This window comes from Anabrus simplex, chromosome 1, assembly GCF_040414725.1.
Source record: "Anabrus simplex isolate iqAnaSimp1 chromosome 1, ASM4041472v1, whole genome shotgun sequence".
Classification (NCBI taxonomy): domain Eukaryota; kingdom Metazoa; phylum Arthropoda; class Insecta; order Orthoptera; family Tettigoniidae; genus Anabrus; species Anabrus simplex.
Genome location: NC_090265.1, coordinates 1,373,259,643 through 1,373,279,581, shown reverse-complemented (window position 1 = coordinate 1,373,279,581; position 19,939 = coordinate 1,373,259,643). Strand labels below are relative to the sequence as shown.

At 40.2% G+C, this 19,939-nt stretch overlaps 1 protein-coding gene across 1 annotated transcript in view; it reads right to left on the bottom strand.

Moving 5' to 3' along the window:
* Nucleotides 1–19,939, bottom strand: part of LOC136859314 (prolyl 4-hydroxylase subunit alpha-1-like) — a 618,020-nt gene that overhangs the window by 307,753 nt on the left and 290,328 nt on the right. Inside the window, exons 9-10 of the mRNA XM_068225775.1 lie at nt 19,209–19,433; nt 15,432–15,607 (exon numbers count right to left, since the gene is read on the bottom strand). Coding sequence (XP_068081876.1) covers nt 15,432–15,607; nt 19,209–19,433 — 401 coding nt within the window. The remainder of the gene's footprint in view (nt 1–15,431; nt 15,608–19,208; nt 19,434–19,939) is intronic.

Sequence of the window (19,939 nt, the reverse complement as noted above, 5' to 3'; positions counted from 1 at the left end):
TCCTGTTATTGGTAAAGATGCCGTGCGTGAGGATTTACACATGGACGCTAGTAATACTGATACCCAACGAGACAGTTCTCAAGATACAATACGTGACATGGATCGGTGTCCGCCCGTTCCTGTACCTACCTATTCTAACACTCATCTTGGCCCTTACATAGTATTTGTCGAATCGACTGCATCTCAAAATAAAATAGGACATATTCACCCTATGACTCTGGGTCGGATTTTCTATGAGAGGCAAATTGGTGACGTCAAGGCCATCCATAGGAAGGGTAGAAATAGAATTCAAGTTACTTTCATGTCTAGCAAGGCTGCCAACGCCTTTCTTTCTCATCCCATTCTCACAGAAAAGGAATTGACAGCTTTTATTCCGTCTTCGAATATTCAGCGAGTAGGGGTAATACGGGGAGTAGAAACTACTATTTCCGAATCCGACATTCTCACCTATTTAGACTCACCATATCCTGTAGTGAAAGTACAACGTCTAAATAGACGTTCATCCAAAGACGGACAAACTGAATATATCCCTACAGGTACTGTGAAGGTTGTATTCGAAAGTCAACAACTTCCGAAAAGTGTGTCCATTTTTTAAGTCATTTTAGAGGTTCAGGCCTTTATATTCTCTCCTTTATTATGCAAACGATGTCAGCGGTATGGACATACCGCTACTAATTGTCGTTCCAGGGAGCCGAGATGTGGAAAATGCTCCCTTACTCATTCTACTGAAGATTGCACTCACCAAGTCGTTAAATGCGCTAACTGTGGCGGAAATCATCCTGCGGGAGCAGAACATTGTGAAATCCACAAACAACAAAAAGAAATTAAACGCATTATGAGTGTTGAAAACAAATCATATTCAGAAGTGAAAAACTATTTTGCCCCATTACAGTCCCTATCCAAGCCCCTTCTGATGCCCCAACATTTTCCTCCTTTACCCAATAGAACATCTCAATCGGAAGAAACTCTCCCTCGAAAGCGTAAATTTACTATGGTGGTTAGTAACCCTTCCCGCCCACCCGTTAAACCGGGTTATGACAGGGCATCATATCTCAATTTGATAAGTAATCCGAAGACGGTTCCAGAACATTCTGGCACTCCAGTCGTGCGTTTGATACCTGCTACTTCTAACGAGCCTGCATCTACATCACGGAAGTCAAGTCCCCTCGGGCAACCTTCGGATTCCCACGCACCATTTTCAGCATCTCCCTCTGTCCCGGCTTTACACGGTACTTCCAATGTTAATTTTATCGACCAATGTCGCACCTTTTCTAAGAAACTTGACGATGTAATAGCCGACGTGGGACAAAATGTCCACTTGAAGCATTTGTTAAAGTCATTACAGGAAGACATTCTTTCATATGTACCCTCTCCTCCTTCCAAGTAAAACATACGGCTATTGTAATAGAATTGTAGGAGCACTTTCCACACATCCGCCTCCGCCTCAATCGTGTCTGTCAGCTTACACATCTCTCTTGCCTTACTTTTCTTGACAGTACCTTCTGTCCATGTGGCCGAGTAGTCGGTACTGTAACTCCCATATTTTTTCACTGTTAGACATATGAACATCACCGTCGCGAATGCATAGATACGCTTTTTCATGAGGATTACCAACTGTCGTTAAATGTTTCGTGTTTCGTGTCCTAACCGACTTTTCACGTTGTGGACTTAGTTATCAATGTTTTTTTGTTGTATGTAACATCCATTTGTAACCTTTTCCTTTCATCTGGGTACGGACTTGCACATAATCACCCTTATATGTGGTCCGGTTTTTGTTTGTTTGTAGTAAGACGTCGTGGACGACCACACAGACGTGAAGAATTAGAACCTTGTGTCCCAGTGTTTTTGTGTTCTTCCCTGATCGTTTAGCCTATATATCATTGGTATTTTTCTAAGTTTCATCATTAACCGTTGCCATTCGCTTTTTTCCATAGCTCTCCCTCCTCTTTCGTAGTGTACTACTTTCTTTTACTGTTGGCACCTCTCCCCGACATTCCTTAACCCGCAAACCAGTGACTGGACGTAGCGTCTTACGACGATGTCCAACAACTAACCAAGAAGAAGAAGAAGAAGAATAGTTCCACAGTCAGCACCTACAGATAGCGTTAGTGTTGCTCTATCTGAAAGCTTTGAAAATCAAAGGGAACGTACACAGAATGGACATCGTCTACCTCCGCCTACGTGCTTCGTGTAACTGACGCGAGCTCTTGCATTGCCGAAGTGAGACGAAAATAAGTAAAGCGAGGAATACAATAATGTCATGAATGTGGAAATAATTAATGTTCTAAAAAGTAATTGAATTAACTAGATAATGTTTCGTTCACAAAATGTTAAGGGTACACGCTGTCTACCCTGTCTCCCCTGACGCTTCGCCCCTGATTTTATGTTCGCCACATTGATTTATTATTAGTTGCAACCACACACTGCCGGCGGTTTGTGAAGTAAGAATAGAAAATTTCCAGCACTTTCTGGCTAAAGTTTAAGGACTGTAATTTGGGAAGAAGCAACCTAGGATCAACAGTATCAAATGCGCTACTGAAATCTAAAAGAGTAAGTATTGTCACTTGTTTGTTGTCCATTGCATATCTAATGTCATCTGTCACTTTCAGCAGAGCTGTCATGGTACTATGCTTTTTCTTAAAGCCTGATTGGTAAGAGTCAAGTAAAGCATATTTACGTAAGTACGTAAGGATTTCCTCATTTACCAGGCATTCCAGCACTTTGGACAGGGGTGGTAGGATAGAAATTGGTCGGTAATCTGAAGGAATACTGGGTCCATCCTTTTTTGGGATTGGGATGATGAGGGCATCCTTCCAGGCCGTAGGGAAAATTCCTTGGGTTAAACAGTAGTTAATAATGTGTGTTACGATCGGCAGAATGGCGCCAATGATATATTTGTAGAAAGACAGAGGTATGCCATCGTGTCCAGCAGCATTTGATCTGAGACAATACATAACTCGTTTTACGTCATTTATACCAACCTCTTTAAACACAAATGTATCATGAATTGGCATTAAATGAACATTTTATTATTATTATTATTATTATTATTATTATTATTATTATTATTATTATTATTATTATTATTATTATTATTATTATTATTATTTGCTCTTACAGTGGATGTGGCTGACGTGAAGTGTAAATTTAAGTCATCAAGGGATACATTCGGCGCCTGCTTTAATAACTTTCGACCTATACCCATCGTTCGTAATTGTTTCCATATTTCTGTCCAGTTCTTGCATTTCGATACTTGACATATGTGTTTATATTTACTGTTTCAGATTAACTGTTTAACCCTGTTGCGTAGAACGCGGTAATTTTCAAATTCATTAGCATTACCCGTTCGTTTAAACCTTCTGTACCATGAGTCACGCTTTGCCATTTCTGATTTAATCTCACTAGTCAACCACGGAGAAGGTGGTCGAGTTAGCCAGATCTCTTTCTTGGGAGCAAATCTGTCATACAGTTCTAACACCAGATCATATAGTCATCCATGTGTAAAATATTGTTCCACGGCAGATAATATGCTTCGTGTCGTATTCTTTCCTTGTCCAGATTTTTGATATCCCTGTGTGTTATATATTTAGTTTCATATTTTGGCATCTTTAATGAATAGCAGACATATATTAGATCATAGGTAGAAATACCTGGCACTGCAAGCTGTCCGTGATTTAAAACTTTCTGAGTATTGTTAGTTATGATAAAGTCAATCAAAGTATGAGTCGTCCGGTTTACTGTGTGTAGATGATTAGTAGCATTTAGAGGTAGGATGTTCAGGTCTAAGTTAAAGAACATATTTTGTAAATGTAATGAGTCATTTGTCGCAGTCAGCAGATTTGTATTAAAATCTCCAAGTATAATTATATTTTCATACAGTGGAATTGGCTAAGCAAATTTCGAGGTCCGATATATGTCTTACGTCTGGGGGTTTATAAACTACTTCGATCAGTACTTTTTGATTGTTAGCCAAAACTTCTGTAAACATAAACTCAGGTCGATTGGGAATTGTCTGGTCTGAAGTAGCCACTATTTTACTTTTGAGATCATTATGACAGTATATAGCACACCCTCCCCCTATATGTTTTCTTCGGTCTAGACGATGTAAAGTCATGTTATTTAATTCAACAAGGCCTGAGTTTAGTGAGGGTTGTAACCAAGTCTCAGTTACACATATGCAGTGCAAGGTATTACTATCATTAAAGAGGGATTGTATTATGTCAATGTGAGCCATTAACGATTGCGCGTTAATATGACAACACTGTAGGGCTCGCCGATGTCTTGAAAGACTTTCCCTGAGAATGTTTTCCGCTGACTCTGTTGAAGGGTACGGTGAGGGGGGCTACTAGGAAGGGGGTAGGAGCGGGTCACTGACATCAAGGTCACTACAATCTGTAGAAATAAAACTTGTATTGTGACTAGCCATTATCTAGAAAATACTTCTGTTTACTCACCTTGTTTTCTCCACAAGTACTTCCAGGGGCACAATCACATTCACTCACACACATACACGCACAATTACTTAAAACTACAACATTATGCATTAATGTCACCCCAGTAATGAGACCGTATCAATGCTCACTCGTGTTTTACATTAAACTAACAAGTTGTATCATTGTAGTAATTAACACCTTTCGTGCATTGTCACATAGCATAACAATGCGACCGTGCTGGCTCCAGACACGATTTAAGCCAAAGTGACCTCGTGCACGATTTAAAATGTTTTTCCTGGTACCCGTGAGCGATTCCGTCAGGAGAAGTTGCGTGCCTTTTAGCCGACGTTTAGCTTTCCAAATGCGGTCACGATCCTGGTACCGCAGGAACTTAATAATCAATAACAATAACTATTCTCCCCACCCCTCCCATCCTTACCCCATCAAGTCAACAACCAGCAACTGAAACTGCCACCGACACGACGCCACCATCATCGCCCGCTTGCACCTGCGTCATCTGAGGAGTGGACCCATTCTTATCCACAGATACCATTGTCCAAGCCTTCTGCCAGACCGGAACACCAGTGCGCCGAGCAACCCGGATTTTCAATGCCTCAGGACCTAAATACCTCGTTCGAATTCATCTACCGACTCCGGACACCACCCAACAACTCATCGACAATGGAATCCATCTCCAACGCCACCATCATCAGATTGAAACCTCTCGTTCTCCTACCCAACCTGACCTCCCACACCTCGTCGACGTCCCCGGCCGGCTCCATCTTTCCTTCCATCAAGTCCACAAATCCGTTTTTACCCTCCTCCACCCAACTTCTCTCCCTCACTACCATCCCTATCAAACCCCTTCCATATCTTACACACTGCACTGCATCGCTTCTCTTGTATCTTCCACAACCTAGCCCATTCCCTTACCCCTCGCACACATCCCTCACTTGTCCCACAGCCTTTGCATTTTTCCTTTACCCCCATCATGCTTCCCTACATGCTTATAATTCCGTGAATAATCTTTGCAACATGTTGCAACCAGAATTGTAAATCTGTAACTATTATTGGTAATAAAATCTCTCAACACACTACACCCCGTTAGCCAAGAGGCCCTTTTCTCACCACTCCTTAATATTACACATCTCCTTTCCCCTCTCCTTCTTCCTTCAAATATCCTCAACCCTGCCCAAGCTCCTGGCCAGAGGGATGGCGTAACCCTTCAGGTGGCCCGCCCCACCCCTTCAGGGTGGGGAATGAAAACATGTTCGAACAAACGAATGAGCCTCCATGGCAGAGGTCCCCACATCTCTCCATTAAGGACTACGAAACTCCATAGCAGCTTCAAATATTTTTACTCTGCCGGGTGGCCCCCATCTCTATCTAGCTACCTAGCCGACTTAATAAAGCATATAGGTCTGACACCAAGTACGACGTCGGCCTCCCTAACAAAGATACCTACCTGTCTCATCCCCGATGTCGATCTGGACCTCTCTGAAAACGACATTTTCATCGACCTCCGCACATCCGGCGTTCCAGTTCACAACCTCTACAGACTGTATGATAGCGCAACTTCCACACCGTCATTGTAGATTCTAGTATATCTAGGCAACGAGGAAGACCTGCGACGATTGCAAGCCTCCGGCATGACTAGTAACCATAGAACCTATGCAGTGTTGCCAACTCCATCGTACATCCTATCCCAGATTTCCACAAACCCCTCTACTGTTCCCTTCGCCAAAGTGTCTCAACCCTGGACATAGCATCACCAATCATTGCCTTCCTTCTCTACAACTACTACCACCATGACCACTACAACGTCTGCCTACACCCCTTCCCAACCTCCAGTTACTACTGTCACGACCTGTCACACTTCGCCCGTAATGTCATCTTCCCTCCTAATTTCCTCGACTACTGCACCCTAACAACTCCCTACCACCCCAATAACTTCGACCGCCACCGCTCCGGTGCTGCCACCTACACAAGACAACATCACTGCAGCCGCTGCCACACAATCTTCGCCCCAGCAGCTGCCACCATCCTTCCACACCATGTCTAGTTGTGTTCTCTGTGGGATAGCAACGGACATCTCTGACTGGGACATCGTACAGGAACTTCAAGCAGAAGGCATTACAGCTCGACACACATTCAGGATCAAACAACATCAACGGCCCCACATACATGGTGCGACTCTATCTTCCCACTCCAGATGATGTCCACCACCTCATTAGCACCGGCGCCCGTATCCATGGACATCAATACAGAGTGGAGCCTTCTCACTCCCCACCCTCAACAGTTCGCCAACCCCACAACAACACACATCGTCGACCCCCGGCCTGGCCCTCCTCCTGTTTCAGCCCCTCAACCCATTTGTCCACCCTCTCCCCAGTCTAGTCACTTCCTCCTACCACTTTCAACATTAGATATCATCCGCCTTCTCACCATATCTCTTAATAATATCACCGCTACCCTCCACATGCTCATCATGCATCTTCCCTTCTAATCTTCTCCCACACATCTCCCATCATTTCTCACTTCATCTAGCCACCTTCCTTCTCCATCACATCTCTTCCATCCGCTCGCATCTCTTGGCCAGAGAGATGGCGTAAACCACTAGGTGGCCTGCCCACCCCTTCAGGGTGGGGAATGAAAACTTAAGAAAGAAAGAAAGAAAGAAAGAAAGAGCCTCCATGGTATGCACTGGCCATGTGTATTGGCGTGTGTGCTATTTACCAACTGATGAGCCCAACTTAGCACACACACCGAGCTCGATAGCTGCAGTCGTTTAAGTGCGGCCAGTATCCAGTATTCGGGAGATAGTAGGTTCGAACCCCACTGTCGGCAGCCCTGAAAATGGTTTTCCGTGGTTTCTCATTTTCACACCAGGCAAATGCTGGGGCTGTACCTTAATTAAGGCCACGGCCGCTTCCTTCCCACTCCTAGCCCTTTCCTGTTCCATCGTCGTCGTAAGACCTATCTGTGTCGGTGCGACGTAAAACAACTAGCAAAAAAAAATAGCAACTTAGCACACTGGGGCGAAATGCTGGCAACCAGGAATGAGTTAGCTGGAAAATTTATAATATCCAATAACGGACCATTTATATTGGTATTATAAATTTACTCATTTATGACAAATACTTCAGGTTCTCTATGGGAGTCAACATCTACATCAGCTGATTGCCAAGCAGGCATCAATTTTTGGTAATGGGACAAAGTCTCTCATAGTGCATTGGCACTGCTGGTGGCTCCACGCAGCCTACGCAGTGGCCTCCACGGTATGCACTAGCCATGCATATTGGTGGGTGTGCTATTTACCAACTGATGAGCCCAACTTAGCACACTGGGTTGAAATGCTGGCAACCAGGAATGAGTTAGCTGGAAAATTTATAATTTAAAATTTATAATGTCCAACAACCCTATGGCACTACAGCCCTTGAAGTGACTAGGCCTACCAAGCGACCACTGCTCAGCCCTAAAACCTGCAGATTATGAGGTGTCATGTGCTCGGCACGCCGAATCTTCTCGACCGTTATTTTTGGCTTTCTAGACCAGGGCCGCTATCACACCGTCAGATAGCTCCTCAATTCTAATCACGTAGGCTGAGTGGACCTCGAACCAGCCCTCAGGTCCAGGTAAAAATCCCTGACCTGGTCAGGAATCGAACCCAGGTCCTCCGGGTAAGAAGCAGGCACGCTACTCCTACACCACAGCGCCAGCAATGTCCAATAACAGATCATTTATATTGGTATTATAAAGTGATATGTTCTGTGCTACCAGTGGAGAGATGATGTGGAATGACATTAGTAGAGAATAAGTTTCAGTGACATTTTTAAAAGTAGGAAAGATCACAATATGAAGATAAAGTTGGAATTGAAGAGAAAAAATTGGGGAAAATATTTGTTTATAGGTAGGGGAGTTAGGGATTGGAATAATTTTCCAAGGGTGATGTTCAATAAATTTCCTAAATCTTGGAAGACGCTTAAGACGAGGCTAGCAAAATAACAGATAAGCAATGGATGGATGAATGGATGGACGGACGGATGTTCTTCATCTTCTTCTTCTTCTTCTTCTTCTTCTTCTTCTACTTGAGGAAGATTGGAGAACAAGAAGAGAAAAATATACAGGAGGTTCTTAAAATTCTGCTTCCTTCTTGTTTTTCTCTTCTTCTTTTTCTCCTCCTTCTGATGATGATTATTATTCGTTAACTTCTTCTCAGAAAAGATTAGAAAACCAGAAGTGAAAACATACAGGATGCTCTTTAAATTGTCCTTCCTCTACCACCTCTTATTCTTCTTTCCTTCTACTTCATTAACTTCTTTTTTCCTTTTCCTTAAGGAAGACTGAAGAGCAAGAAGAGAATGCTATTGAGGATGGTCCTAAAATCTCCTTCCTCCTCCTCTCTTCCTCTTCTTCTTCCTATTCCTTATCTACACCTACTTCTTAAGGAAGATTAAAGAATAAGAAGGAATTAGCGGGTCTTAACATTCCTTTCTCCTTCTTCTCTTCGTCTTTTCTTCCTTTTGATTCTTCTTAGCATGCATCCCGCGAGTGTGAGGTTTCCGCATTGCAGAGATAGTATTTACAGTGTTGATAACGATTCGTACGGTGGTGATGATGATAATAATAATGCTCTATTTTTGTTGTTCGTTACCTTATTCAGTAAAGAGAGAAAATAAAACATTCTCAAATATTAATAAATTTACTTGATCCTAATAATCCGGTTCGCACCCCCCCCCCCCTTCGCCCCATCGCGCATTTCCCACTCTGCTCCACGGAAATCACAGTACAACTAAAATAAAATAATAATCATAATAATAATAATGATAAATCTGACGCACAGTTCACGGCTAAGGATTCTCTTTTATTTTGCACTCAACTATGTTTTAAAAAATTGTCCTTTGTCCAGTTCTTCTCCTCCTCCTCTACTTCTTTGTTAATTTCTTTCTTTCTTTTCTTCTTCTCCTTCTTCTTCTTCAGGAGGATTGAACAAGTAGAGAAAATATACAGGAGGGTCTTAAAACATTCCTTCCTCCATGTCGTTTTCTCTTCTTCTTCTACTTTTTCATTAACATCACCATATTAGTTTTTAGGAAGATTGGAGAAGAGAAAATATACAGGAGGGTCTTAAAATTCTGCTTCCTCCTTGTCTTTTTCTCTTCTTTTTCATTATCTTCTTCTTAACGAAGATTGAAGAACAAGAAGAAAGAATGGATGTTGAAGCAACTTGTTTCCCAAGGAGATGATTAAGTGAAATTTGCTTATCCTGATCTGCTGGCTGGCTGGCATAAAGAAATTAAATTTTGGGGATACATTTATATTACAGTGTAGATGCTCACTAATGAAGGATTTTTGGGTTTTCTATCACTAAGGGGGTGAATTTTTAAAATGAGTATTTCTATATCTCACAAACTGAACAGCTTAAAGCTGTGAACATTGGTATTTGGAATCTCTTTTAAAAATAAAGAAACACAGCTTTTGCTTGTACAAAATTCACTTAAAGGGGTAAAAGTAAGTGAAAAGGGGGTTCAATCCATTTTATGAGGATACCTATATCTCAAAAAACCAAAGATGTTACAGCCATGAAAATTGGTATATGGAATCACCTTTAAAAATAAAGAAACGCCTATTTTTTGTATTTGGAAAATCCACTTAAGAGGGGTGAAAAGAAGTGAAAAAGCAGGTGAATTTTTAAAATGAGTATATTCCATAAATTTAACATGTTACAGATGTAAAAATTGGTATTTAGAATCTCCTTTAAAAATGAACAAGCATCTTGTTGTTTTTGGAAAATCCACATAAGAGGGGAGACTGAAAAGGATTGAAAATGGGGTTGAATCATTTAACTAGGATACTTATATTTCAAAATCTGAACATGTTACAGATATGAAAATTGGTATTTGGAATCTCCTTTAAAAAGAAACATGTTTTTTTTTGTTTTCAGAAAATCCATTTAAGGAGGATGAAAAGGACCAAAAAAGTGTTGAATTCTTTTTATGTGGATACATATACAGTATCTCAAAACTTATGATGTTACAGACATTAAAGTTGGTATTTGGAATCGGCTTTAAAAATAAAGGAACATATTGAAACAGGAACGCCCGTACTTCAATTGTTCGGAGAGCATGGATGATGTCAGGGCGTGTATGGCCCATGCTTAGTGAGTATAAGAGAAGAGTAGTGCAATACATTTATGATTAATGGGGAACTTGCTGTTTATTCAAGAGATAAGCAAAGGAATTTTATCACCTTTTACAGATGTATTGTGAGATTGCCCTTGAAGGTGTGGAGGAGACGTTATTCTGCAGCGTCGGCGTCGTCCTTCGTCGCCAGTGTCGGCGTCGTTCCGCGTCGTTGGTGTTGTCTCAGCACTGGACGTTGACGACGACTCGAACCTGAGGCAGATCGTGCAGCGTGAAACAGTTGTTAAGGAGCGGAGAAGTGAAGAACTCCCGCACAGAATGCCAAGCGGATCTGGTGCGACAATTTTCTACCCCACCGCGAACTAAGGCGAAGCACTTTTGAATAGTTTCCGCAGTAATAGTGTTGAACGCACTTTCGAAGATGAAATCAAAGTCACAGTAGACACTATCGTACTCTAAATAAACAATGAAAGCGATCTGGAACCTTCCGAGATGCAATGATTAAACACTTCGCTCAATCTCAAAAAATATAAATTCCTTGGATACAGTCTTTGCACTGCATACATAAGTACAGCACGCACATTCTCGTTGAAAAAAATTAGAGTTTCAACGAAAATATAAAGAAATAGTTTATGACAGTCCAAGTCCTGTTACGTCGTAATTTTTCAGAGACAAGGTCATCACTGAGGCGCGATTTTTGACAGTTTCATGAGGGGATTTGACATAGTCTTCGAGTGAAGTGAAGGTTGGCACAGTTTATGCTAGGAAATATTAACACTTTTCACACGGAGCGATAGACACAGTCTTTGAGGGAGGAAAAAAAGTAGGCACTGTTATATATAAAATAGCGTAACACTATTCGTAAAAGAACTGCTCAGTCGCTAGGACACAATTTTACGAGGTAGCTTAACACGGTAGAGGAAACAACTACAGCACAGTTTCAAATGTACAGTCTCTTTAAATTCACAGTCCACAAACGAAATACAAATGCATAGCTCTACAGACTGATAGAAACGAAATTAAGCTTTCGTTCACGCGCAAAGTCCAAGTCCACGGAGAAGGCTTTCAACACTAACACTTTCGAACGCAAGTAACCATCCGGACATAGTGACGAACCGTATAGCGATTTGCTTGCTTGCTTGCTTGCATACACACACTGAGTGACACACGCACTCACCGCATACTGCACACTGCTTTACTCAAGGCTAGCGACTGCCTTTTATTGCCGAAGGTCGGACGGCGCGGTTGCACATGTGGGCATCTAGAAAAAATTATATCTCGGCCATCCTTCCGCCGATTTACATGAAATGTTGGCTAGCAGCATTTATTGTTCAGGCCTACAAGATGACGTTCTCGAAATTATGATATTACATTCTGTTCATGATGAAATGTCATAGAACAAGAGAGAACCTTCGGTGTGACGTCACTTGGCCTTGGCTGGCACTCTGGAGCAGTGCTAGCTTGCACGCTGTCTCCCACAATACCTGCGCGTTAGGCGCTCGTTTTGAATGCATACAGCCGGGTGTTAGTGAGTTCCTCTCAAGAAATGTATGAACGTGAATGCTCGCAGGGCATTCCCGTTTCAATATATTTTTTTGTTTTTGGAAAAGGCACGTAACAGGGGTGTGAATAAGTGAAGAAAGAGTTAAATTATTTTTATGAGGATACTTATATCTCAAAAACTGAAGATGTTACAGATGTAGAAATAGGTATTTGGAGTCTCCTTTAAAAATACAGAAACGTATTTTTTGTTTTTGACTCGAGAGATGACTGTTTCTCACATTTAGAGTTCTATGTTGCATGTTCCAGAGTTTGCTCTGATAGTAGCCTGGTCATCTTAGCCCCAGAAGACAATACTACAAACGTGGTTTACGAAGAGTTTGTGTGGTAAACGTAACGCTGTTTTTTTTTTTTTTTTTTGTGAGTTTTGGTACTTTAGGGATTTTCAGATAATGTCTTAGTGCAGTACCAAGGAATGATTAATTTTTTAAATTATGATGTCCTCGCGAGCGAAGCTGCGGGTAACAACTAGTTTACTAATCATCATAATATATGTTTAATTTGTAGCCAAAAGAAAAATAGGTAGACTGTATTTAGTATTTACATAACAATGTTAAAAACACCGAACCACAGCTTATCTGGACAAAGTATGATATTCTTCTCTTGTTATGTTACAATGAAGCAACAGTTTGAAAAGTAAAGTCATTTAGTGTATGTTCAGTAAATAGATTTAGTGACTACAATATTAGATTTAGAGCCTCCGTTGTTCAAGTGGCACTGCACTAGCCTCTCATCATTGGGTTCTGTGGTTCATATCCCAGTCACTCCATGTGAGATTTGTGCAGGACAAATCGGAGTAGGGGGCATTTTTTTCACCAGGTACTCGGGTTTTCCCTGTCATCTTTCCTTCCAGCAACATTCTCCAATGTCATTTCATTTCATTTCATCTGTAGTCATTAATCATTGCCCCAGATGAATGCTACAGGCTTCAGCAGCCGGCACAATTCCTATCCTGGATGATAGATGGGGGCTTCACTCAGTCCATTCCTGACCCAGCCGAATGATTGGAAACAGGCTGTGGATTTTCATTTTCAATATTTGTTATACATAAGACAATGCTACTTGTGAACTCCAAAGTAAAAAATAAAAAGCTGCTTGCACAAGCGAGGGAGATAATAAAAGTGATGTGGACATGGAAAAATAAGCCAATGAGAGACTAACTATACCACTGCAGTCAGCTCTAGTGACAATTTCAGAAGCAATGGGAGTGTCAGTAAAATTAAGCCTGAAGGCATTGATGTTGAAAATAAGAGGGCTGATTGTATAACATTAAAACTCACAGACTTCTTGGTTTTAAGTTTATGTATACATTTTGAAAACACATTACATTTGGAGTTTCTTGATAAGTTCTGCATAATTTTTCTTTTGTGTTTCGTTATTCACATTTTATGCTAGATAATCTCTATCATGCCATGAACAATAAACTAATGCCAGGCTGTGTTAGAATTAGGTCAGTTTTTGACCAGTTTCAATGTGATGGTGACGACGACAGTTGAGTCAGTATTCATCTGTGTGTATTAAGTATTGCAGTGTTCTGTTATAACCATTAGTTTTTGTTTACTGATTCATTAATGAAATAATCTTTGTTATTAAATATTCCAAATTATGTTCAAAAATCTTAACTCGCCTTCAGGTATAACACAACTGTAAGCAGCCGTGTGTGGGGAGTACAGTAGGGAATGGAACTGATGTTTTTGTAGCGGTGGTATCTGATGTCACATGGCTGTAAAAACTGAAAAGAGATGGCTTCAGATATCACAAATTGTTCAGCTTCCTTCCACAGAATTGAAATAAGAGAGTAAAGAAGATGAATGGTATTTTTTAAATATGTCTTCTGTCTCTGAAATATGAGTGTAGCAAAAATAGAAAATTAGACAACATGGTAAGATACTAAAAGCAGGAGGAGCTTGATATGTATAAGTGGATGCAATACTGAACTTTCTCTGTAGTTACCATACATGCTTCTACCAAATGAGAAAATCATTAAGACTGGGTGTTGTTTGTGAAAGTTTTTAAGTACATACATATTTAACTTCTCTTCAACTGCTGTCAATCTTATGACATACTGGAGCATTAGAATTTTACCATGGAAAGAGGTCCCTTTAATATTCCACTAGATCTACTAACATGGGTCTCTCACATATAAGAATCCTTAAATGCCAATCAAATGAGCCTGGATTTGAAGAGAAGTCAAGTGTATCAATCAACTGTACTACTCAACTGGTCAATCTGTCTTCTGTATGAAGAATTTTTTCCAGAGAGGGGTTTTCTTTTCTTTTTTTGAGGGGGAGGTAATTTTAAACAGGAACAGATTATGGCGATTACCTAGAATTTTTAAGGACAGGACTCAAATAAGCCAGAGAAAACAAACATGATAAAATTTGCTCAAGGGACCCACAGCATAAATTACATTGGTGCAAAAAGTAAATGATTCATATCTTACCTCATTTTACCTGTACAAGAGTGAAGTGTTCAATGCCATGGCCAACGACACACCAACCGGCCCCTACAAATATGTTTACTATTATAACCTAATATCATAAATTGTGCAATATTTTCTGTACTTCCTGCAACAACTACCACTGCCACTGGATAAAATTCACAGAATATGGTAACATTCTTAGAATTCAACAGATAGATGCCATTACCAACTACAGCAACATATGTATGTATGTTTAGTCTACAGCCCGAAGGCTGGTTGGACCCTCAACAGCTCCACCATCAGCTGTCATAAACGGCCTAGGCATCACTGAAGAGGTGAACTAGGGAAATGAGGACTGAGGTAGTTTCCTGTTGTTTTCCTCACTGAGCCAGAAGTTGCTATTACATATCAGTCTGCCAAGCCCACTGAAATGCATGCACCAGCTGACCCTATGAACAACAGTTTCACACCATTCATAGCAGGGACTGACTGCATAAGGAATGACATTACTAGCATCGTTCATACCTCATTCACTTTCATATTGTCAAAGCCAAGTATAAGACAGAGACAGATTAATGAAAGTAACATAAAACATGAAAGGAACATAATGAAAGCAACATAAGAACTCCTAAATTATGTCTAATGCCTTACGCTGTAAAGAAATCAATGATGGTACATTAATATATACAATGCCAGGGTGTCTCAGTTGACAATAGTTGGTAGGAAGCAAGTAAGTCGCTAGCAACGAAACACAATCATGCTGCAGCGACCTCTAGTATGCTGCAGATGAGTACCTAGCAACTAGCCTGTGGGTCCCATAAGCAAGTTCTACTGATCACATAAATATTGTATATTATCAATTGGTAATATTACCACATCAGCAAGAACATCATTCTCTCTGTCATCTCCCTTCTTATGTTCACGTTCGCTTTCCTTCTCTTCCATATCCTTCAGGTAATACTCCTTATTACCAGTATCTAGACCTCTCTGGTGTCCAGGTAGAATCTCAAGCAACTCATCTGTCGACTTCAGGGTAGTTTTAACATTACCTGGTCAACATAGAACCATGAGTTAGCTTAGTTATAATATGGCACTATCTGTACTAAACAGATGATCAGATTTCCCTGTTCTTAACTAATTGTTCCATACATCTGAGATAAATTTTCCAGCCAGTTAAAATGTAAGAATTGTATTTGTTCAAATATATAATGCTTAGTTATAAATTTGGCCATTAAAGAATGAAATGTTCAGTTCCACAATTAGTTTATGAAATAAATTAGTAAAGTGGTGAGATGGAGTAACGAATCACTAAACTACAGTACACATTACTGACTAAAAAGAGCGAAATGCATTCAGCATCCCATGAAAATGAAAACCTGTTTTCCAGTCTTTGACCAGGTCAGGGATGGAATGAATGAACCATATATAGGCTATTATTATGATGGGGTCACCACTCCCAGAGTGATTTGTATGAATGACTGAGAAATGCTATGAAATGATAATGGAGAGTGTTGCTGGAATGAAAGATGACAGGGAAAACCGGAGTACCCGGAGAAAAACCTGTCCTGCTTCTGCTTTGTCTAGCACAAATCTCACATGGAGTGATCGGGATTTCAACCACGGTATCCAGCGGTGAGAGGCTGACGTGCTGTCATCTAATAATTTACAGTTATCACTCAATTACATCTATTTTCCTTCCAAATGGACAATGAGAGTTGTAAAACCATATTTAAATTATTCTGTATCACATCAGGAATTAATACAAGAATTTCAGTCAACAAAAAATATGACTATATTCAGGATATTCATTCTAGGTGCACTGAACCTTGTGAAAATTTTTTTCTGAGAATCCTATGAGTTTGAGTTTTATGCAAGTAAACACTAATATAGGCCTAATATGAAAGTAAAATTAGAATTATAGCCTTAATTTAATAACAAAATATATCAGGGGCATTACATTTTCAAATTATGCCATCAACATTCAGTCTGCAAATCTTTGTAAATAAAATAGTGAATTTAAACTGCTATGTTAAAAAAAGGTCCCAGAACAACAACAAAAACAACAATTTTTCCAACGAAAGGAATAATGCCAAATGGGATATTTTAGCATTAGCTTTTGGCAGCACTCATTATGTTACTCCCATACAAATTTCATACTCATGACTATTGTTGTCTTAGTAATAATAATTTCGTGTGGCTATTTCTAGCCGAGTGCAGCCCTTGTAAGGCAGACCCTCCGATGAGGGTGGGCGGCATCTGCCATGTGTAGGTAACTGCGTGTTATTGTGGTGGAGGATAGTGTTATGTGTGGTGTGTGAGTTGCAGGGATGTTGGGGACATCACAAACACCCAGCCCCCGGGCCATTGGAATTAACCAATGAAGGTTAAAATCCCCGACCCGGCCGGGAATCGATCCCGGGACCCTCTGAACCGAAGGCCAGTACGCTGACCATTCAGCCAACGAGTCGGACGTTGTCTTAGTAAGGGATCTGTTTCTTGCTGTTTGTGTGTTATTCACTCATTGCATTTGAGAAATGTCATCTGTCAGTTCCTAAAGACAGCCAAATCCAATCCATTGAAAGGTAATGTGTTTAACAAATAAACTGTAGTAAAGTTAGTATTGTTAATTGCTTATTCTTATCATCACTATATATTAACACCAGAACTGAAAATTATCATCATAATCTATATACACTATATAAAATAACATGTCCTGACTGACTGACTGAATCATTCATCATCGCCGAGCCAAAACTACTGGACATAAAGAAATGAAATTTTGAGGGTACATTTATATTACAATGTACGGGCTCGCTAAGTTAAGATTTTGGATATACCGTCATTAAGTAGTTGAAAAGGGGGGTGAATTTTTAAAATGAATGCATCTATATCTGATAACTTAAAAGGTTTACAGATGTAAAAATTGGTATTTGGAGTCTCCTTTAAAAATAAAGAAATACATACTTTCTTTGTTTCAGGAAAATCCAATTAATGGGGGTTAAACAGGAGTGACATATGGGGTATATTTTTAGAAAGGCTATATCTACAGTTTATCTCAGAAACGTAAAATGCTACAGGATATAAATTGGTATTTGGAGTCTCCTGTAAAAGTAAAGAAACGTGATTCGTTTTCGGAGACTCCACTTAAGGGGAACTAAAAAGGGGGTGAAATTTTAAAATGAGCATGTCTACAATATATCTCAAAAACTTAACATGTTACAGAAGTGAAAAAAATGGTATTTTTATCTCTATTAAAAATAAAGAAACAGTATTTTTTGTTTTTGGAAAAGCCACTTGGGTGGGGGGGGGGTAAAAATGACCGAAAATGGGGTTGAAATATTTTTATTAGGATGATACTGATATCCCAAAATATGAAGATGTTACAGACATTACATTTGGCATTTGGAATCTCCTTTAAAAATAAAAATGAGTATTTTTCGTTTTTTGGAAATTCAGTTAAGGGGAGGGGGGAGGGGCAAGAGATTTGAAAAAATTAGTTGGATTATTTGTATGTAGATACTATTATCTCAAAAACGAAAGGTGTTGCAGATGTGAAAGTTGGTATTTGGAATCGGCTTTAAAAGTAAACAAACGCGTATCCCTTTGATTTCAGAAAACCCAATGAAGGGAAGGGGGTTAAAGTAATTAAGTAATTTAATAGATATATACTTACAAGTTATTGTAATAGGAGTTGAATCATGGCAGAGAAATGATATAATGGATGCAGAAATTTTCTCATGGAACTGGACTGTGTATTATAGAGATAGGATAGGAATGGTGGGAGGGGGAGTATTCATTCTGGAGAAAAAAGAATTTGTAAGCTACGAGAAAGTTAAATATGACATACATGAAATTCTAGGTGTATGGCTCATTTCTAAAGTTAATAGGACGTTGATGTCTTTGGAGTGTACAGACCGGGAAAGGGTAGCGCTGACATGGATTCAGAATTATTTGATAAGGTAATCAGCTACGTCAGAAACGACATAGTAAATAATGTGATTGTAGCGGGAGATCTGAATTTACCAAATGTCAATGCAATAGGACTAGACAAAAGTGTTCCGTAATAATAAATTTGGAGCTTAAGGAAAATAATTTATTGTACAGGAATATTTCCTAACACCATTATTGACAAAAGCACTTCCACTGGAATATAAAAACACACGCCTTGTGCACTTCACGACTATCATCTGTTTTGAAACAAAACTTAAGGGAGGGCTGTCATGATACCAACCACTACAAACACATAACAGGATAGAAATCAAAATTTTGTTTACACTAATCCACAGATAAAATTGCAACACAATGAAAGTAGACAGCAGCATTCTACAACAAAACGTTACAATCTTTCATTTGACACTGATTTTCATACATTGCTTGTCTCTTCTGGAGTAATTATAAGTCCAAACCTTTTGGTGTTTTCACTATTCTACCACTTCTTGTAGACTTCACTTGTGGATTTGCCACTGCATCCGATGATCCGTGCGAAGCCTTCTCTGGATGTATCTCCAGGATAGAATCTGGCCGATTGCTCTGCACTACTGCAGATTCATCTGATGAGGCAACTTCTAAGGGATAAAGCCTTTGAACCAGCCGCACCCTCTCTCCCGCAGCCGTTCTCAGTTTGACAACCCTGACGACGCCATCCTTTACCAGGGTACACCTCCTGAACGACACTTAGTGGCCAATCGGCTCGTTTGATGTCATCAGCTCCGATCAGCACAACGTCTCCAACGTTCACTTTGTTGGATGTCCTACCTCCCTGTTGAATAAGAAGAGCCAGGTATTCTTTGCGGTACCTCTGCCGAAGATCATCCCGCAGTTTCTGTAGATAACGCCATCTTAATTCTATTCCTTTTCTGTCGATGGCATCCAAATCTGGCACATCAGTGCTGGGTATCTCATGAAAAATATCAGCTGTGTTCAGTGGTTTCTGATTGTGTAACTCATCGGATACATATGTCAATGGCCGTGAATTTATAATAGCTTCACAGTCACACAGTATTGTGCTTAACTCTTCGCAAATAACCGAAGCCTTGCACAAATTACGACGAAGTAGCTCTTTCACCATTCCTATAAGCCTTTCCCACCACCCTCCCCACCATGCAGCAGTGGGAGGGTTGAATTTCCAAGTTATTCTTTCTACAACACAACTGGAAACTACTTCTTCCCAGCTTAACCCTTGCAAAGCGTGGTTAGCCCCTGTGAAGTTTGTGCCATTGTCGGAGTAGATAACCGACACCCTGCCCCTGCGAGCAATGAATCTTCGTAGGGCTTGTAGGAATGCGTTTGTTGACAGAGACCTGACAAGCTCAATATGAACTGCTCGATAGACGGCGCATTTGAATAACACGAGCCACGCCTTTTCTCCAGTCTTCAGATAC